Source organism: Pelophylax lessonae (genome assembly GCF_965119305.1).
Source record: "Pelophylax lessonae genome assembly, chromosome: 12".
NCBI lineage: Eukaryota > Metazoa > Chordata > Amphibia > Anura > Ranidae > Pelophylax > Pelophylax lessonae.
The window spans coordinates 133,081,918-133,104,419 of record NC_138779.1 but is presented as its reverse complement, the minus strand read 5'-3'; the positions used below and the strand labels follow the sequence as shown (position 1 = coordinate 133,104,419).

Genomic DNA, 22,502 nt, shown 5'->3' with positions numbered 1-22,502 from the left:
CTCCACCTAAAAAGGGGAAGCTACACTTCTCTGCCTCCCCCCACTTCTCCACTGCCACATTTGGCACCTTAAAGGGGGGGGGGGGTGAGCGGGTACCTGGTTTTGACAGCCGGGAAGTTTGCCTCCCCCCCTCTTCTTCCCCCCAAAGCCGCCCCATTTACAAACTGCAGCCCACTTCACGCAAGCACAATAGGCAAGGCAAGGCTTCACTGCTGGTTTCCCTTAGTGGAGTTGGTGGCGACACCATCCGATTGTCGATTGAAAACTGCTGGACAGGTAAGTGTCCTAATATCAAAAGTCAGCAGCTACAGCCTGGAACTCCTCTTTAAGTTAGACATACGCTATGCTTATTTTGGCAAGTTTATTCAGGAACTTCACTACGTGAGTGACCCTGTCAGCTCTCTACTGCCCAACATCCTTCACTTTGAAAATGTAAGTAGCTGGAACAGGACACAGGGGAAATCTTCCATTGGGGACACTAGTTTTGGTGACAACTAGGAATTCCCTATTTTTATAGGAATTGACCCTAACTTCCTGTTTTGCCCATGAGACAGGAAGTGAAGGAAAGTCTTCCCAATGGGACACAGATGGCAAAAAAACAAAAAACCCCAAGCTGATAGGGGTTATAACCCTCCCTTACTCTTATCCAAAATAGTTTCAGTTCTACTATGATTTTAGACCTAAAAACAATGATGGTAAAATACAAAATTCAAATATTGTCCCTTGTGGTGACACTTACTCTCGGGATGCTTCAATGGGAGACTTCTTCAGCTTCTTGTTCCTGACTCTATCTCTCCGAATCGCCCTTTTCATCCTTACCAGTAATATTATGGAGACCAAAATGGAGGGTATAAATACAAGTGCAGACAGCAAGATGACTGTATTAAATTTAAAGGAAAGACCTGAAGGAAATAGAAGTGGTACACAATTAAGATTTACATTAGGCAACATTTGTAAATAAATGAACATACTATACCATTATAAACGCAATACTAACAATACTTCATACATTCTTATATATTGGCAGAAGTGTGCCTGTTTGTTTAAAGTGGAACTAAACCCTCCTATCGTTTTCAGCCAAGGAAGCTGCCATCTTGACCTCTGTTTAATCTTAAACTGCCATGATACTGCTCATGTGATCAGTTATAACACCAGCCATTGGATGGTTTGACAGTTTGATCGACAGCACAACCAATGTGATAGTTACATTCCTGGCACATGCTAAGCTGACTTGTAATATTTCATGTGGTTGCAGGGTGGTTGTGGCACTTTCCCGTTTGCTTAAATGGGTCATTGAAGGTGGCCCTTTTGCCCACCAATACCGACAGGGATGTTAGTTTTTGGAACAGCATTGGGACCATGGCATGTGAACACCCCGGTTTACTGCTTTTGCAGTTTAGGGGGGCTAAAAACAAGTGGAATATGTAACATGTTCCCAAAGGTGAACTTATCTTTTAAGGCACTGTGTTGAGATAAACTCGGAAGCTGCCATTGTTGACCTTTCCTACTTAAAATGCTAGTTACTTAATGGTTATAAAGATCCAGTTGCTTCAATACCTCTTGTGCCACTAACCCAGAACAAGTGGTTCTGATTTCACTCTAATTGTACTTGCTGCATTCTTGGTTAGGGGCTGTAAATCAAAAGGTATTCAAGGAGTTTTAAGAAAAAAGGTGCACCACGGCATTAGTTCAGGGTCCAAATATATTTATTTAATTATAAAAACCTAAAAAGACAAGCCAACTTGTTTCCGTGGTTCTGAAGGGCCATCTTCATCAGGAATCAGTGTGATATTTGTAACAAATGGATGCCAGACCTAATAGGGTGAAAATTATTCTAAGATAGAGTCGATTATTGTACCAAGATGGGCTTCAGCCTATTGCCCCTCAAACACAACTATGCCCACTCAGCATTTGCCCAATTAAATGTGATTATTGCTAAAAACAGCTGGATTGGAGAAGTGACATGCAATATATTATCTATGAACAGGTATGAAATCAAAAATTCAAAAGCAGCCTGCCATCAAAGCATTGCAAGGACTTTTTTTTAGGAACATGAAAGCCATGCGTCCAGAAAACATGCATTTCTTATCTGTACAGTATGTAGCACCCTCCTAGGTACGTGCTAAGAAAAATAATAGTTTGCTCTGCCTGCTTCACAGGGGAACCTGATTAGTAGTTAGGCCTGTTGCATGTGTCCATGTGTGGTTTATCTGGTCTGAGGGCGTGTCCCCACTGTATAGAATAGGGGAGCCTGTTGGACGGTGGAGGAAATCCAGCCAGTGACACACAGGCTTTTATGACTATCCCAGTGGGTAGGCACAACAGTGGTGCATCCTGGGATATGTTATAAAAGCCAAGGGCACATGTGACAGGGTGTCTTTGGGTGGGAAGCCAGGTCCCAGGAGGATGGTGACGGCTGTCTCTCCCCCTGTTGCTGAGAAAGGTGGTCACAGATGGTTGTCCTTGTGGACCAGAAGTGTGGTGCTGAGCCAGGCGGTCCGAAGGATGCTGACAAGGCAGTTGGAGGCAGAGTGACCCAGGGAAAAACAGCGTCCGTGAGTACCAGGAAGCTTGCCAGGGGTCTGCCCAGGAAGGGGACCACTCCAGTAGTGTGTCAGTGGACAGAAGGTCAGCGCACACAGTCAGTGAGAAAGGGGGTGCCAAGTTAGACCCTGAAGAGGAACCCAAGCAATAGTACATGTTCTTTATTTTCACTTCAGTGGCAAGGTGAAGCAGCAGCCTTGCCGCATTCTACAGTCAGTTGTTCCAGGAATTGTTCAAGTTGGAGTATCCCACTCATCCCTTCTCCCATCCAAGTTCCAAATAAAACACAAAAAAAAAACAAATCCCCTGGACTGTTCATTGCCTAAGCCAAAAACTTTTAATGCTGTGTATCTGCTGTCATTTGCTAATGGTAACCCAGGGGAACCCAGGAAGTGTAATTCTCACGAGCTCCCTAGGGGGCAGTGCTACAAGTATATAAAAGAAAATATAAAAAAAAAAAATGACATTATATGTTAGAAAATGAAATTGGAAAAGCATTTATAGGTTTTAAACGTGAGTTCTAAACTCTTTTCCTTTAGGATAACAAACTTACTTTGCAGAGTGACTGTTAGCTTCATCTCAGGCACTTTCCCATGGACATCTGGAGGGTTTCTCACCACACAAGACAGGGTGCCATTATCTGTAAGCCTCAGGTCATTCAACCGAATGGAAGCATCTCCTCCTCCAATATCCCCCTCCCAAGCCACGCGATCCTTGAAGGGTCCCTCTAAAATTGGGTATGCTATTGACTGATAATGTAGAATCTAGAAATGGAAGTAGTAACAGAGTCTGTCAGTGGAATCTGAAAACGTATTAATATATCCTAGAATAATACAGCTCTACAAATAATTACACCGCAAACCAATCTGTGATTGTCACTTGTATGTTCAAACATACCACAAACCCGAGGTGCAAGGCAAGAAAGCCTGAGGTCTTGGTGCTTGAGGAAAACTATTATTTAATTGTTACTACTGAATCAGGATTCTTCACATGCTTGTAAATGTTTACTGCTATGCTTTTGAAGAGTTAGAGTAAATAGAAAAGGTGGTGACGTGCCTCCCTATTATACAGTAGATGTGATCTGAAATTGCCTCTCTATCATACAGTAGATGTGATATGAAATTAAGCGTAAAGATCTTGCATCAGACTGTGTTGGTGCTGAAGCATTGTACATATAATTGAATATAATTGCACAAACGTCTTAATAATTGTTTTGTGTCACACCCCCAGTATTAACAATGTGGAGGTACAGGCTTCCCTGCTTAAGAAAATGGTTGGGACTAGACAGGCAGACACAATTGTAGTGATGGGGGAATTTAAGCCAAAATGATTAGTGTAATGGTACCACTGGTACAAAACAATGTATGTACTTACAAAAGAACATTTTTATCTTATATTAGTACTATTCTGATGCTCTGTTAAAGTGGACCTTTACCCCCAAAACACTGAAAGCACATTTGCATGCAGCTCTGCATACTCAGCAGTAAACACATTACATTCATATTGCAAAATGATGTCATTTATGTAAATGTACTATTTCTTTCATTTTCACTGCCACCGCTCCCAAGGCACTGGTGACATAGCCTGTGTCTCCTGAGAAGGCAATGCCACCAGGCCCTTTGAGGAAACTCTCAAACTAATTTGCAAGATTTTCAAGTTTTTGTGAAATCTTATGAGATTGCAGGAAATTGTACAATATTTTTCATCTTCAAAAAAAAAAAAGGGTTCATGTGTGAGATCTGGCATGGTCATCCTCAATGCACTGACTCAGAGAACTAGGTAGAATAAGTCGGGCAATGAGGTCATCGATTTTTACAATTGTGGCACAGCCTTTTCTAACTTGGGGTGAATGAAGCAATGGAACTTGGGAACATAAACATTTATATTTATGAGGCAAGTGTCACAAAATAATATTTATGTATTTCCTATAATAATTTTTTTGTTGCTGACTATTAAAAGTGGGAAGAAGGAGCTCTTTAAATCTTTTAGTCTATACCAATGCAGAGATAACACATTGGGAGTAAAAGCAAAGGGTAACAGTTTTTTTTTTTTTTAAATACCCCCTTGTAGACATGTCTTTATGTTGTTGCCATGTGGTGTATTAACAGGTTAATGTTTGGTGATGTGAGGGTTAATGTGTGCTGTGGTACAACTACTTCTCGCTGCGTATATCACTTTCTGTTTTGAGGTGATATACACTCATTGGCCACTTTATTATGTACACCTTGCTAGTATCGGGTTGGATCCCCTTTTGCCTTCAGAACTGCCTTTATTCTTCGTGGCATAGATTCAGCATAAATATACATACACTGAAATACAGAAAAAAAAGGGGGGTTTTGCTGCGCTTTAGAAAAAATATATTTAATGTAATACAACAAAAATTATCAAAAATTATCCCTGTGAGGGGAATATAATAAATTATATCATAAAAGTTAATTAATAAGATGTGATAAAGTTCATGGATAAATCCCGGTGCAGATGATAAAAAAGGTTCATAAACGTTGATGTATCCACCACTAATGAATGAAATGCACACTAACCAGAGCCAGGTGCTGTCTAGATTATAGGACAGCATTAGGGTATGGTTCAACAAGCCTCGTAGTCTTTGGACATTAAGATATTCAGCAACATCCGGTCTCAGGAACGAACTCCAAAAAGATTATCCACTCAACACATTTCAAAAGCCACCACTACAAGATGGAGTGATGGCTGGACCTTAAGTGTTTGAGATAATAGCTCTACGGCCATTTCGCGTCCCACGCTTCATCAAGGCAAAGTCCTGAGACTGGGCCGCAGGACAGTATTCCAATATGATAACGACCGCAAACAAACCTCCAAGATGACCAATGCCTTACTAAAGAAGCTGAGGGCAAAGGTGATGGACTGGCCAAGCATGTCTCCAGACCTAAACCCTATTGAGCATCTGTGGGACATTCTCAAACAGAAGGTGGAGGAGCGCAAGGTCTCTAACATCCACCAGCCCTGTGATGTCATCATGGAGGAGTGGAAGAGGACTCCAGTGGCAACCTGTGAAGCTCTGGTGAACTCCATGCCCAAGAGGGTTAAGGCAGTGCTGGAAAATAATGGTGGCCACACAAAATATTGACTCTTTGGGCCCAATTTGGACATTTCCACTTAGGGGTGTACTCACTTTTGTTGCCAGCAGTTTAGACATTAATGGCTGTGTGTTGAGTTATTTTGAGGGGACATTTATACTCTTATACCAGCTGTACACTCACTACTTTACATTGTAGCAAAGTGGCAGTGTTGTCAGATGAAAAGATATAAAATATTTACAAAAAATGTGAGGGGTATACACACTTTTGTGAGATACTGTGTGTGTGTGTATATATATATATATATATATATATATATATATATAATATTTATTCACCACCATCTAATACATGCACATTACGTTATATTTGTATCTTTAAAATGCTGCAGGTAGATTAACATGGTTCAGTCACTACTAAATTTTTAATAATATGATCAGGCCTGTCCCCCATGTTATGGAGATGAGGAGAGGTGTAGGTGTTCTGTTGTCCGAACACACTAAGGCTCCTTTCACACACTCCGTCTGTTGGACGGAGTCCGTTTTTCTCAGCGGGCGATCGAGCCGCCGATCCCCCACTGAGCAGTAAGAGGACAGCTGTGTCTCCGTGCTGTGTGCGGAGACACAGCTGTCAGTTCCCCATGCATCTCTATGGGGAAAATCGGATGGGAACGGACCGTCCGCTGGACGGATGGAAAGTAGGGTTTCCATCCGTCCAGATTTGACGGATCAGATGTCAACGGACATGTCTCGGCTGACATCCGATGCCCCATAGGAATGCATGGGGGGACCGCTCAGATCCGCCAAAAAAACGGACAGGCGGATCGGAACGGTCCGCCTTTGTGAAAGGGGCCTTAGGGTCTTAGGTTGACAATGCTGCTCCTCTATAGAGAGAATAATAAAATAAAAAAGAAAAAAAAGAAAATGAATGCTACTGAAACATCTAAGAACTGGTAAGCTGCAATATATTTTACCATGGCGTTGGGTTTACGTACACTTTAAAATCACACACACCATCCATTTCCCTGCCTGAACCTGTCTAGACTGCATTCCTAGTTACCACATGTGTGTATTTTTGCTGTGATTTGTCGGTCAGGTCCCTGGTAGTTATTGGTATAAACCTCACTTTTTATTCTTTGTGTCATCTTAGTGTAATTCAAAATCCTCTGGAAATATTGCAGCATAACAAGTTTAACAACATAGTATATTCATGAAAGATTACCCTGTAATGTGCCAACAAGTGGAGTCACACTGGTAATTTACTGGCCTGGCCTAAGGGCTTACTGCCAATGTTACTAATAGGAAAGAGATCAGAAGGCTGCTATCTTTTTCCTAGGAAAGGTAGCAACCTTAGAAGCATCATTGAGATGGTCATTGTTGGGAATGAAGTTGCACTGAAATGTACAAAGTATTGTATGACGCTTCAGACGAATTTGTGTTACAGTAAGCTCTTTGTATTAAAAGTGCTGGTTAAATCTGACACAACATTTACTGGAGTGCATTAGTAGTTAAATGAATGTTTGACTTGTTGGAATTCTATTTAAAGTGGACGTGTCATTTTCTTTACAAGTCTGCATAAATAAGTTTTGCACCTGTAACATTACACCGATTAGCCATAACATTATGATCACTGACAGGTAAAGTGAATAACATTGATTATCTTGTTCCAGTGATTGAGCCATAATTATCAAAATTAAAATAAAGAAATGCTTGAAATATATCACGCTGTGTGCAACACATCTATATAAAATATATGTTTCACTTTCTGAATTGAATGGCTGAAATAAATTAAGTTTTTGATGATATTCTAATTTTATGAGATGCACTTGTAGTAGGCAGCATGTGAACATGTCCCTAAAGGTGATGTGTTGAAAGCAAACAAAATGGGCAAGCCTAATGATTAACCACCTGCCGACCGCTCACTCGAGCTCTACTGCGGCAAAGTGGTTAGTTCCCGTCCAGCGACGTAGACCTACGTCGCTGGACTCCTCCCCTTGTGGGCGGCGCACGCGTGCCGCTGGAGGCGCGCTCCTGCTGTATTCAGTCACAGCGGGAGTCAGGCCAGGGGAGGAGCGGCGGTGATCATCGCCGCTCTTCCCCGATCGTCGGGGAATCGAGTTTGGAGATCCGCCCGCTTGTGTAAACAAAGCGGGCGGATCTCCTAAGTGACAGACAGTGACAGATTGCAGGGTTCAGCATAGCTGAACATGCGATCTGTCCCTGTGTCACTCAGTAACCTCCCCCCACACACGTTAGTAAGCACCAGGCATACATTAACCCCTCCCTCTCCAATAAAATTAACCCCTTCCCTGCCAGTGTCATTTTTACAGTTTTATTTTTGCATATTTATAGCACTGATTACTGCAGTAATGTCACTGGTACCCCAATGGATCCAATCTGTCCGCCCCAATGTCGCAGTCCCGCAAAAAAAAAAAAAAAAAAAAAAAGATCGCCGCCATTACTCGTTAAAAAAAAAAAAAAACACCAAAAATGACAGAAATCTTTCCATTAGTTTGTAAACGCAATAACTTTTGCGCAAACCAATCAAAATACGCTTATTGTGATTTTTTTTTACCAAAAATAGGTAGCAGAAAACAAATTGACCAAAAATTTAAAAAAAATTTGATTTTTACATTTTTTGGGGGGGAATTTCATATAAAAAAATGTGAAATATTGTTATTTTTTCAAAATTTATGCTCTTTTTTTGTTTATAGCGCAAAAAGTAAAAATCGCAGAGGTGATCAAGTACCACCAAAAGAAAGCTCTGTTTATGGGAAAAAAAGGACGTAAATTTCCTTTGGGTATGGCGTCGCACGCCCGCGCAATTGTCAGTTAAATTCGCACAGTGCCGAATCGCAAAAAGTGGCCTGGACGTAAGACAGCAAAATCCTCTGGTGGTAAAGTGGTTAAGGGGCTTTGACCAGGACCAAATTTTAATGGCTGGATGACTGGGTCAGAGCATCTCCAAAACTGCAGCTCTTTTGGGATGTCCCCCAGTGTGCAGTGACCAGGACCTACCAAAGGAAAGAAAAGTCGGCCAAGACTCATTGATGCACGGGGAAAGCGAAGCCTGGCCTGTGTAGTCGGTTTCAATAAAAGAGCTACTGTAGCTCAAATTGCTGAAAAAGGTAATGGTGGTTTCCGATAGAAAGGGGTCAGAACACACAGTACATCACAGTTTGTTGTGTATGTGGCTGTGTAGCCGCAGACCGGTCAGGGTGCCCATGTTGATCTGTGTCCACAGCCAAAAGCATCTACAATGGGAACATGAGCAACAGAACTGGACCATGGAGCAATGGAAGAAGGTGGTCTGGTCTGATGAATCATGCTTTTACATCATGCTTTTACATCATGTGGATAGCCAGGTGCATGTGTGTAACTTAAGTGTTGTGTGGAAAGTGCGCTGGATAAATAAAGTAAAGCTGCAAACCTTAGAAAAAATTGAAATATTGAAAGTAGAAAAAGCAGGTGCGCTAAACTTATAGGGGTTAACCCCTTTGGGGTAGAAATGAACCAATAACGTGATTCAAATAACTGTGAAAAACCAATGGTGTTACACAGTGATGTGATATCAAAATGTTAAATGTAACCAAATTGAGAGTGCCACAGTGCAAAACGAAACTGACGTGCTACAAATCAATATATAAGTCACACTTGTACATAAATGATAAAGATATATTAGATTAATAGGTGCAGTCCAATCCAAACAAAAGTCCGTGTTGTGTCATGAAATGAGTAACTCCTCAGTGACAAATTCACAGCAACTAGAGTGCAGGTGATCCCACCACCATATCTGGATTGGCTCCTTACCAGAGAATGGAAATGTAAGGGCGTATAAATGACATAATCCAGATGAAAGATTGCCCAAATAGGATCCCAGCTGTAAAGCCCCACTCAGAAGAGAGGATAAGCCTCTTACCAGATAGCTCTTTGAATAGGGCTATTCACACACTCTCCTGAAGATTCATGGTCTCCCTTGTTGGTAACCTCGGTCTGGATATGTCCCCTCTGGTGCCTTTGAGTGTCTCACGGTATCCCAAAAATAAAAGATCGTACAATGGTGCAGTACCTTTTGACTGTTTATTAATAAATAATGTAGTGCACTTACATGAAAACGACTTATTTCGGACCAAACAAGACTGGACCATAGAGAGGTAAACCGCGGCCGCCTGCAGCGCGGTCCGCGGCGATGAGTGATGACGATGTGGCGCTCCTTTCCGACGCGTTTCCTCCAAAAGCGGATGTCAACGGAGATAGGAGATCGTCATCACTCATCGCCGCGGACCGCGCTGCAGGCGGCCGCGGTTTACCTCTCTATGGTCCAGTCTTGTTTGGTCTGATATAAGTCGTTTTCATGTAAGTGCACTACATTATTTATTAATAAACAGTCAAAAGGTACTGCACTATTGTACGATCTTTTATTTTTGGGATACCGTGAGACACTCAAAGGCACCAGAGGGGACATATCCAGACCGAGGTTACCAACAAGGGAGACCATCCATCTTCAGGAGAGTGTGTGAATAGCCCTATTCAAAGAGCTATCTGGTAAGAGGCTTATCCTCTCTTCTGAGTGGGGCTTTACAGCTGGGATCCTATTTGGGCAATCTTTCATCTGGATTATGTCATTTATACGCCCTTACATTTCCATTCTCTGGTAAGGAGCCAATTCAGATATGGTGGTGGGATCACCTGCACCCTAGTTGCTGTGAATTTGTCACTGAGGAGTTACTCATTTCATGACACAACACTGACTTTTGTTTGGATTGGACTGCACCTATTAATCTAATATATCTTTATCATTTGTGTACAAGTGTGACTTATATATTGATTTGTAGCACGTCAGTTTAGTTTTGCACTGTGGCACTCTCAATTTGGTTACATTTAACATTTTGATATCACATCACTGTGTAACACCATTGGTTTTTCACAGTTATTTGAATCACGTTATTGGTTCATTTCTACCCCAAAGGGGTTAACCCCTATAAGTTTAGCGCACCTGCTTTTTCTACTTTCAGCATGTGTGTAACTTACCTGAGGAAGAGATGGCACCAGAATGCACTATGGGAAGAAGGCAAGCCAGAGAAGGAAGTGTGACTTAAGGATCTGATACGGACGGCTTGGTGCTAGATACCACTGCATACCTTCAGAGGCCTAGTGGGATTTATGCCTTGATGGGTCAGGGCTGTTTCTCCACGTAGGAAGTATAATGCTGGTTCTAATATAGCTTTGTGAAGTCGTGGTTTTCTCTCAGTCCCTCCAAGTTTTATTCTGTGTTCAGCCCTGATGAAGGAGGAGTGTTGTTTCCCCCAAAACATGTTGAATGTTTCTAGGACTTATTTGCCAACAATTTAAATAATCTTGGATTTCTTCATCCAGTTTTGGTCTGGTGCTCCTTTCTATATTTTTTGGTTTGAACAATGTATATGTGCAGTGGGGAAAATAATTATTTGATCCCCTGCAGATTTTGTAAGCGTGCCCACTCACAAAGAAATGAAGGATCTATAATTTAGATCATAGGTCTATTTTAAATGATAGAGACAGAATATTAACCAAAAATCCAGAAAAAACACGACACAAATGTTATAAATTGAGTTGCAGTTCAGTGAGTAAAATAAGTATTTGATCCCCAAGCAAAACATGACTAAAGGCTCGTACACACTTGACGAAAATCTGACGAAATATCCTCCGATTTTTTTCTCTCATGCTCAGCGGTCATAGCCGTTTTTAGTTGACAGTGCATAATGTACATGAAATTTCTCATCCGATTTTTAATTCTTTTGGGGGGACATTTGTTCCTAGACTTCCGGGTCAGCAACTTCAGATCATGCGTGGTCTTTTGTATCCGAATTTTCGCGGACGTACTGCATCAGTGGCGGCTGGTGCTCAAATTTTTTTTGGGGGGGGGGCGCAAAAAGAAAAATGTAATAGGTATTGCTTCGCGGCAAAAAACGCGGTAAAAAAATTGCATGACTTTGAGGTCATGGTATAGGCATGGCACAGGTGATGGCACAGGTGATGGCATAGGCATGGCACAGGTGATGGCATAGATATGGCACAGGTGATGGCATAGGCATGGCACAGGTGATGGCATAGGCATGGCACAGGTGATGGCATAGGCATGGCACAGATGATGGCATAGGCATGGCACAGGTGAGGGCACAGGTCGGCTTCAATCACTTACCTTCTGACGGCGGCGGGATTCCGGGAACCGAGACGAGCAGCGCAGTGGACGTCCTCCTCTTCGGTCTTCTGTCTTCCGGTCCGGGCAGCGGGAAGGAGATCGGGCGGTGACGGTGCGTGACTGACGCACGGACCGGCACCGCCCCCATTGCGAGTCAGCGATGTCCTGGATGATGATTGGTCCAGGCTGGAGACTAGACCAATCACAGCCAGGATATCACGAAGGTGGGGGTGGCTCAGCGCTTTTTCCTGCGCCCAAATTTTGGCAGATTTTCTACTAGTGTGTACCCCACTTTAGTACTTGGTGAAGAAACCCTTGCTGGCAAGCATAGAGATAAGACATTTCTTGTAGTTAGTGATCAGGTTTGCTCCACTCTTTTCTTACAGATCTCTAAATTCTTAAGGTTTTTTGGCTGTCGCTTGGCAACTCGAAGTTTCAGCTCCCTCCATCAATTTTCTATAGAATTAGGGTCTGGAGACTGGCTAGACCACTCCATGGCCTTAATGTGCTTTTCTTGAGCCACTATTTTGTTGCCTTGGTGGTATGTATTGACCCATTGTCATGCTGCAAGACCCATCCATGACCATCTTCAGTGTTCTGGCTGAGGGAAGAAGGTTCTCATCCAAGATTTTACAATACATGGCCCCATTCATTGGCCCCTCAATGCGGCAAAGTCGGTCTGTACCTTTAGCAGAGAAATAGCCCCAAAGCATAATGTTTCCACCTTCGTGCTTGACTGTGGGAATGGTGTTCTTAGGGTCATAGTCAGCATTTTTCTTCCTCCAAACACGGCAAATCGAGCTAATGCCAAAGAGCTCATGTAGATCCAACAATGTTTTAGGAGTGTTTCAGCTGCCCGGGACTCCTCTCTTCATTGTATGAGACAGCAGCGTGCCAAATGGTGTCAAAGTCAGTCAGCCAATGAGGAGATAAAGGGGGCAGGGCTGGGCCGCGGCTCTGTGTCTGAATGGCTGCTTGGCTCGTGTGCCTCCATAGCAAGCGGCTTGCTGTGGGGGCACTCAACAGGAGGGAGGGGCCAGGAGCACATTAGACGGACCCAAGAAGAGGAGGAAGAAAAAACATTTCACAGAGCAGGTGAGTATACCACTTAAAAAAAAACGAGATTTTACAATCACTTTAACCTATTCATATAAAGTTCAAAAAAATGTTGAATTCTGCAGTTTTCAGTGAAATAATACTTGGTAATTCTGTCATGAAGGTCCTTGTTTGGCACTTACTGTTCTAGGGTGAAAACACACTGACCCTGTCTCCCAATTATGCACCTGCATTGTTGTTCTGCTACCCAGGCTTCTGACGGAAACCGCAAGAGGCAGTTTTTACCACACGGTACACAGGCATGGTCCATTGTTGTCACAGGCGGGAAACCCATCCTGAGAAAAGCCATGAAGCCATGGCTGGAGTGCATGCATGCAGATAGGAAATGGTTGCAAAAAGGCTGCAAAAGTTCCGCAGTACTGAGATGCAACGAAGTGTTAAAGGTGAAAACAAGTATTTTACGAAAAAATGGAAAATGTTTATGACACATGGTGCTTTAGCAAATTAAACATCATTCAGTTAGGGTTTACATCTTCTACTTTAAAACATGTGTCTTTTAAGGTTTTATTTAAACATGGTCATTGAGCTACATCAGTAAATATTTAAGCATAGTCTTTCTCAAGAGAACATAGGAGAAAGAGAGGTTTTCAGGCTACTGCAGGCAGGAGGAAGCATGCCGCCATTTTTGCCATTAAGGGCAAGTTCACTCTTGCGCTGCTAGGGGGCAGTGTGATGCACAATTCAGCATATCGCACTGCTCCCCTTTTTTTTTTTTTTTTGGCACAAGCTTTATTTGAAGTGTAAAAAACGTACACGTTATTCATTGCAATGTCAGGCGGCAAGCTGTTTTGCCTTGCGATCTAGCCAGTTGCACTGCGATAAAATACAGCATGTCTAGCAGTACTAGGTTGCATTGCAGTGTGAATGGGACACCACATAGGTAAACAACTGTTTCCTGTGTATCCCTGCAGTGACAGATGTTTTACCATGCGGTAAAACGTCTGACACCGCACAGTGTGAATTGGGCCCAAGGCTCCCTTCACACTACTGCGCTGCAGATACATGCACACTACCTACCATAGTTTATAGTGTTTATGCGATGAGGTGTTATATGGCACCCCAGTGGCATCTTAAGAGCATCATAGGCCCCCGAGCAATAGAATGCACTGGGGCCCTGCCTACGCAATCACCCATGAGAATAAAAATGCAAAGTATCGATAAGGCTATATTTATTGGTACAGCAGTGCCAGGCTAATGACAGCTCCCAAGTTGGGCGGCTGGGTCCGGTGAACACACACACGGATGGGAGTCAAACTCGACGGTCCTGTTTTGTGCCTGTTCAGACAGGCAGACAGGCATTCCTGCAGTCGTGAGCTCCCCCTCCTCGGCCCAAGTGGCCGACAGGGGCTTTCCACCTGCTAAGTTTGGCGGTGGAATGCACACAGGAATTGGGACTAATGCTTGGCTGGGACTGGGTCACTGGGTAGGGGGGGCCCCCCAGGCAAGTGGGGCCCTCGGGCAACTGCCCAGCGTGCCCATTCGGTAAGATGGCCCTGGGCACCCCAGTACATCTTCTCAGCACACGTGCATTGAGCTGCTAGTAATGCTTTTTTTTGGTGTGGATTAGGTAGCAGGCATTTACAGTAAATTAATAGGATGCCCTAATAAACACAAGTGTGCTATGGCTGCTCCAAAGAGTTCTACCACCACTTTACACATACAGAAAAAAGGGTATGAAGTAGGAAGAGGGGCTCACATGCAGACTTGTATAAAGTACTCGAAATTTCTACTTGAGTAAAAGTACAAGTGCTCAATCAAAAAATTACTTGAGTAGAAGTGGAAGTGCTCGCAGAAAAAGTTACTTAAGTAGAAGTACTAAAGTATTCAACATTTTTTTTACTTAAGTATTGCAAGTAGTTTTTTCAAAAAATTTGCTACTTAAGTACTAAAAGTAAAAAGTACCAGTAGTTTTGAAAAAAAATTTCTACTCAAGTACTGAAAGTAGAAGTACAAGTACTGTGTTATGTAGTTATTAAAGAAATAAGTCAAAAGTTTGAACATCATATTGTTTTTATTATTTCAAATGATTTATTCAAATGATTAACCTGTGTTTGTTAGTAGTTTCTTGATGCACTTGAAGCGCTGTAGCACCATTTATTTGTTTGTTTCATATTTTCTTTTTATTGGAAAGATTTGGTATAGCAGCTTTTATTATACACAGCCTTTATTTTCGTATGCGCTGATTTACAAATGACATTATACACATTTTTATGAGCTTTATGCAACCTGCCATCTACTGTTCTGGCAGTGGTAATTTTTTTAAAAGTAACGAGTAACTATGCAGCACAAAAAAAAAATACTTGAGTAGAAGTATCGAAATCATCGAAAAAATGTAGTGAAGTAAAAGTAGAAGTAGGAGAAAAAAATTCTACTCTAGGAAAGTACAGATACCGCATTTCGGTACTTAAGTACAGTACTTAAGTAGTTCTACTTCGTTACTATACATCTCTGCTCACATGTATTACCAGTCTATTATATGCTGGATGAGTAAATGATTTAAAGTGACCCTGTCAGATTACAAAAACCTCCCATAAAAAGACGTGCCTGTAAAGAAAACCGAGAATAGCTTAATCTCCTGCCTTCCACTTCCCAAACACTGCTCCTCTGACAAGAAACCCCTGGCTGAAGTTTCTGCTGAAACCGACACTTCTAGGAGTGTCAATCTCCTGTGCGTCCCACTGTGCTCACTCCCGTCAACCTCCATTATTATTTTTTTTTTTGTAATATGTAAACTCTCAAGAAAAAGAATTGTCAAAATAATAATAATTAAAAAAAGAACAAAGTGCATTAAAAGAAGACTGTACTAAAAGAAATATGTAGGCTTTAATTGCTTACCCATTTTTCTGGAAATAGTAGTAGCTCAGATACACTATATTACCAAAAGTATTGGGATGCCTGCCTTTACATGCACTTTAATGGCAACCCAGTCTTAGTCCGTAGGGTTCAAAAATAATTTGGCCCACCCTTTGCAGCCTTTAAAAGCTTCAACTCTTCTGGGAAAGCTGTCCACAAGGTTTAGGAGTGTGTCTATGGGAATGTTTGACCATTCTTCCAGAAGCGCATTTGTGAGGTCAGGCAATGATGTGAACGAGAAGGCTTGGCTCGCAGTTACATAGTTTGTGAGGTTGAAAGAAGACATAAGTCCATCCAATTCAGTCTCCGCTCTAATTCATCCCAAAGGTGTTCTATTGGGTTGAGGCAGGCCAGTCAAGTTCCTCCACCCCAAACTCGCTCATCCATGTCTTTATGGACTTTGCCTTTTGCACTGGTCCAAATCATTTGATGGAGGGGGGATTATAGTGTGGGGTTGTTTTTTAGGGGTTGGGCTTGGCCCCTTAGTTCTAGTGAAGGGAACTCTTAAGGCGCCAGCATACCAAGACATTTTGGACAATTTCCTGCTCACAACTTTGTGGGAACAGTTTAGGGATGGCCCCTTTCTGTTCCAACATGACTGCGCACCAGTGCACAAAGCAAGTTCCATAAAGACATGGATGAGCGAGTTTGGGGTGGAGGAACTTCACTGGCCTGCACAGAGTCCTAGCCTCAACCTGATAGAACACCTTTTGGGATGAATTTAAGCGGAGACTGCGAGCCAGGGCTTCTCTCCAACATCAGTGCCTGACCTCACAAATGCGCTTCTGGAAGAATGGTCAAACATTCCCATAGACACACTCCTAAACCTTGTGGACAGCCTTCCCAGAAGAGTTGAAGCTGTTATAGATGCAAAGGGTGGGCCAACTCAATATTAAATCTACGGACTAAGACTGGGTTGCCGTTAAAGTGCGTGTAAAGGCAGATGTCCCAATACTTTTGGTAATAAAGTATATGTGTCATGGTTTCTGAATCACTGACTTGGAGGAATCCCTCAGAAATATACATCTTATACAAAATAATAAAGTGCAGCGCTGAAATAAAATCGCAATTATATACTGCATCTATGTGTAACTGACCTTCATTTTGTGCAAACAAGACATCAGTATAGTAAATAATGAAATTATGTAATGAAAAATCTTGTGCAAAATCCACAATAAAGTGCTTAGAATATCATTGTGTAAACAGTGTACAAACAGAATCGACTTTATAGTAGACATTAATAGTCATGTGCAAAACATACTGTACATTAAAGTGCCAGATAATAATGTGCGAACGTGAAAAACACACCATTAGAATATAAACACAGTCCATGTTGGGGGTTCAAGCTTGAGTGGTCCACCCACTCCAACATAGTGGTAAGTGAAAGATAGCCCCCTATTTGAAGATTCATTTCTGAAAGGAGTAATCCAACCTGAGAATCCAGCATGAGACTGACCACCCGTGTGCACCCTCAAGGCTTACCAAAATTAATACTAAGTGGTCATACATGGCACATCTCAACATCAAGAGAGATGGATCTCCTGCTCCTCAACTCCATCTCACAGGGATCTCTTAAACATAAGGTCAACCACAATGGATCTCCAAAGCCACTTCCACACCTCTTTCACAAGTTTAGGAAAGCCTGGATGGGTCTGTATACCGTTTCTTTAGGTGCTCAGTGTTGCATATTAATATTTTATATCCTCTTTGCTGGAGCTTCTGACTGGCACTTCCAGGCACCCACAAACAGGAAGCGGAAATACAACACATGCTGCGTTCACAAGACTATACGCCTGCGTGTCTAGCCTTACTCGGAGCTGGATTTATTTTAGCACTGCTTTACTGTATTAGAGTATAGTGCTAGATACTCTATTGAAATATATTTTATGTTCTTACTTTAGCCCTAGTGGGAATTTCAATTTCAAAATTAGTCAGAACTAATTAAGAGTTGAAGCCAGGCAACTAGCATTTTAGAGGAGCCTGCAAGGAAACAAAAAGGTGACCTACCACCACTGTTGACTTGTTCCAAGTTGCAGGTCCTACAACCATTCCCACAACTACCTAGTGAGTGAAGTGTGAAAAGTCTGAACTACCATCCTGCATACTAGTTAGTTCCAGGTCATTGGCACACACAAGGGCGAAGTCAGGATAGGAACGAGAGTCCTAGAACCCAGAATTTTAACAATAAAATCAACACATGTAGTTCCTTTATCTCTATCCACACAGTTTTTAACATATACGCCCAATTAAAATAATACTGAAAAATTAGCTCCAGCAGTGCCTGTAACATTCACATATATACAGTATCTCACAAAAGTGAGTACACCCCTCACATTTTTGTAAATACTGAAGAAATGACACTTTGCTACAATGTAAAGTAGTGAGTGTACAGCTTGTATAACAGTGTCAATGTGCTGTCCCCTCAAAATAACTCTAAACCATTGGCAACAAAAGTGAGTATACCCCTAAGTTAAAATGTCTAAATTGTGCCCAATTAGCCATTTTCCCTCCCTGGTGTCATGTGACTCGCTAGTGTTACAAGGTCTTAGGTGTGAATGGGGAGCAGTTGTGTTAAATTAGATGTTATCACTCTCACTCGCTCATACTGGTCACATGGCACCTCATGGCAAAGAACTCTCTGAGGATCTGGAGAAAAAAAAAAAACTGTTGCTTTACATAAACTGGCCTAGGCTATAAGAAGATTGCCAAGATCCTGAAACTGAGCTGCAGCATGGTGGCCAAGCTCATACAGTAGTTTAACAGGATAGGTTCCACTCAGAACAGGCCTCGCCATGGTTGACCAAAGGAGTTGAGTGCACATGCTCAGAGTCATACCCAAAGGTTGTCTTTGGAAAATAGACGTATGAGTGCTGTCAGCACTGCTGCAGAGGTTGAAGGTGTGGGGGGGTCAGCCTGTCAGTGCTCAGACCATACGCCACGCACTGCATCAAATTGGTCTGCATGGCTGTCGTCCCAGAAAGAAGCCTCTTCTGAAGATGATGCACTGGGGCTGCATGAGTGCTGCTGGCACTGGGGAGCAGTGGCGGCTGGTCATATGGGGTGCAGGGGCACCGCCCCCTATCCATGTGTCCGGCCCCCTAATCTACATACGGGGCGCCGGACGCATGGAGTTCAATGGGGCTTTTCTTTTTTTAGCCACGTGATTAGAGCCAGAGGCTCTCACAGGCTAAAAAAAAAGGGTGGGCTCAGGGCACAGAGCAGTGTGCCCCGAGCCCACCCAGTTGTGTGACAATAGTGAATGAAAATGCTATTGTCACACGGATCCTCCTCCTGGCCAATCAAGAAGTGGGTTTTGAGACCCGTTTCCCGATTGGCCGAAAGGAGAAGCCATGCCATTGGACATGGAGGAGGAGGGAGGAGACGCAGAAGAAGCAGAAGTTGCCTCCTGCTCCTGCATCCAGGCAGGGTGAGTGAGCGGGGGGGGGGGGTCCTGTCTGTCCGTCCTCTCCTCTCTCTGTCCTCTTCTGTCTCCCCTGTGGTCCGGGGGGGTATGGTGTGCGGCCTGGTGTGGTCCGGGGAGGGGGGTATGGTGCGGTCGGTCTGCCGCCCTACCCCCCCCCCTGGCCCATGGAGCACCAGCCGCCACTGCTGGGGAGCTGCAGTTCATTGAGGGAACCATGAAAGCCAACATGTACTGTGACATGCTGAAGCAGAGCATGATCCCTTCCCTTTGGAGACTGGGCCGCAGGGCAGTATCCCAGCATGATAATTACCCCAAACACACCTCCAAGACAACCACTCCCTTGCTAAAGTAGCTGAGGGTAAAGGTGATGGACTGGCCTAGCATGTCTGCAGACCTAAACCCTATTGGGATCTGTGGGGCATCCTCAAATGGAAGGTGGAGGAGCGCAAGGTCTCTAACATTCACCAGCTCTGTGACATCTACCTAGAGGAGTGGAAGAGGACTCCAGTGGCAAATTGCGAAGCTCTGGTGAACTCCATGCCCAAGAGGATTAAGGCAGTGCTGGAAAATAATGGCGGCCACACAAAAAATTGACACTTTGGGCCCAATTCGGGCATTTTCACTTAGGGGTGTACTCACTTTTTGTTGCCAGCAGTTTTGACATTAATGGCTGTATGTTGAGTTATTTTAAGGGGGCAGCAAATTTACACTGTTATACAAGCTGTACACTCACTACTTTACATTGTAGCAAAGTGCCATTTCTTCAGTGTTGTCACATGAAAAGATATAATAAATATTTACAAAAATGTGAGGGGTGTACTCAATTGTGTGAGATACTGTATATATTTATGCATGTGCTAAACAAGCATGCATGTCTGTGCACATGCCCCATCATTGAAATAATTCTATATTCAAGATTCAGCTACTATCTTTATCTATGGTCAGATTTACATATTATACAGGATTTATATAGCACCAATCTAAATAAAGATTTCCTGTTTTTTTAATGACATAACTCACTGTAATAGCAGGGCCTTGCGGCGGGCGGTATCTCCAGTCCACAGCTGCAAATTTAGAATTAGGAACAGTTGAGTAGAAGCCACACCATAACTTGACAGACTCTCCTACAACGCCATATACTGCTGAGTCCATGCGGATGTCTATGAGCAGAACCCCTGGGATACCTGGTAAGGAACACAGATAATACAATAAAGCATAAGGCCAGCATATATCATTAATGTAGCAAAGCATTCCTACTCATCCCAAAAATCTATGCAGCTACCCTTAGGCACATGATTGACATAGGAAGATCCTACCTATGACAGATTCTACTTACAGAAGATCTTAAAGTGCAGAGAATGTACATCCAAAAAAATAAAAATATAACTCTGATGGTTTTTAAAGATGAATTCCAAGTATTCCAGCTTGGACCAATGTAATTATATGCAGTATGTGCCATACCTATGGGATCCACATAGAAGCTGGAAATCACTGTAGCAGGCTCAGCTATTAAAGCAATTTCCACTTGCTTGTTTCCCCCGAGTCGTGTGCAGTGCCATCTTAAGGGCATTAAAGGGCCCCGGGCAATGCAGTGCACTGGGGCCCTGCCTACACAATCACCCACGAGAATAAAAATGCAAATTATCGATAAGGATATTTATTGGTGCAGCAGTGCCAGGCTAATGACAGCTTCCAAGTTGGGCGGCTGGGTCCCGAGAACACACTCACACGGACAGGAGTCAGACTCGACTGTCCTGTGTGTTCCTGTGGAGGTGAACAGGGATTCCTGCAGTTGTGGGCTCCCCCTCCATGGCCCAAGTGGCCTGACAGCAGCGCAGGGCTGACAGGCGCTTGCCACCTGCTAAGTTCGGCGGCGGGATGCACACGGGCAACTGCCCAGGGTGCCCATTTGGTAAGATAGCCCTGGTCGTGTGCCAAGCAGCTACTCCACTGCAATGCAAACACAGGAGGTCAGTCACTTGGCACGGAGGCCATTTAGGAAACACTTTTCCATTTTCTTAATGAATGCAACGTGTTTTCTGATTGGTCGAGGCGAAAAGGGCAGGGCAGTGACATCACAATCTCTACATCATCCAATCAGAGAACACCTAACATTTTTTGATAAAATGGAAAGTGTTCTCTAAATGGTGACCGCGCTGAGTGGGTAACCTCATGTGTTCAGTAAGTAGCAGGGCAGCCACTCAGCACAAGACGTGGAAACCAGCAGCAATCACTTTATTAGCGGCACCTACTACAGTGATGTTCAGCTTCCACAGGTTATAGCACACACATACTAATAGTGACATAAGCTGGACCGATGTAACTATGTAAAAATTGCCATTGAACTCAGCTTTAAGCACTCTGCATCTACGATGTCTATTTTCTGTGGTATAGAAACAAGGGAGTTAAAGGGATTGTAAAGTCAGAAGGTTTTTCATTTTGATTTATTCAATGCATTAGAAAAAAAAAAGCCTTCTGTGTGCAGCAGCCCCCCTAATACTTACCCGAGCCCCCTCTCTATCCAGTCATGTCCACGAATGCCTCAGCTGTCCAGGACTCTCTCTCCTAAATGGCTGAGACACAGCAGCGATGCCATTGGCTCTCGTTGCTGTCAATTAAACTCAGCCAATTAGGAGTGTGAGGGGGCGTGGCTGAATGGCAGCTCCATTTCTGAATGCATACACAGAGCTGCGGCTCGGGTGCCCCCGTAGCAAGCTGCTTGCTGTGGGGGCACTCAACAAGAGGGAGGGGCCAGGAGTACCACCGGAGAGGGACCCAAGAAGTTAAGAATCCGGGCTGCTCTGTACAAAACCATTACAGAGAGCATGTAAGTATGACATGTTTGTTATTTTAATAGAAAAAAAAAAAAAACAGAGGATTTAGAAATCGCTTTAAGCTTACATTAAGGAGAGTTGGTATAAGGGTCTATTTACATCAATGCGCACAGTAACCCATGTTATTTTCAAATCTCAGCTGGTTTAGCAGGGACTGGCCGAGATTCAAACCATGTATGGGTAGGCTGATGGCACCCAAGTTGATTGATTGGTCAACTTAGGTACAACCAGCCTGTTGGATTTTTTATGCGATTATTGTTAGCGGCCATGGTTCTCCTGTGTTCTCCTGGCCAAGATAGCTCCCTGCGCACACCCCCCCCCCCCACCCCCACCCCACCGGGAGAACACATTAGCTCCACGGGACTGTCTTGATGAGAGAGTCGAGTGTCTATGGCCAGTTTAAGGCAGCCATACAAAATCCAATGTTCTCTTGTTCCACCTGTTCAGCGGTATGGATGGGGGAATCTCCACCGTCAATGATTCTTTTCAGCAGCC

At 43.3% G+C, this 22,502-nt stretch overlaps 1 protein-coding gene across 1 annotated transcript in view; it reads right to left on the bottom strand.

The window, feature by feature from the left end:
- Positions 1-22,502, bottom strand: part of MPZL3 (myelin protein zero like 3) — a 42,757-nt gene that overhangs the window by 5,074 nt on the left and 15,181 nt on the right. Inside the window, exons 2-4 of the mRNA XM_082274121.1 lie at positions 20,194-20,357; positions 3,098-3,308; positions 740-902 (exon numbers count right to left, since the gene is read on the bottom strand). Of these exons, the coding sequence (XP_082130247.1) occupies positions 740-902; positions 3,098-3,308; positions 20,194-20,357 (538 nt within the window). The remainder of the gene's footprint in view (positions 1-739; positions 903-3,097; positions 3,309-20,193; positions 20,358-22,502) is intronic.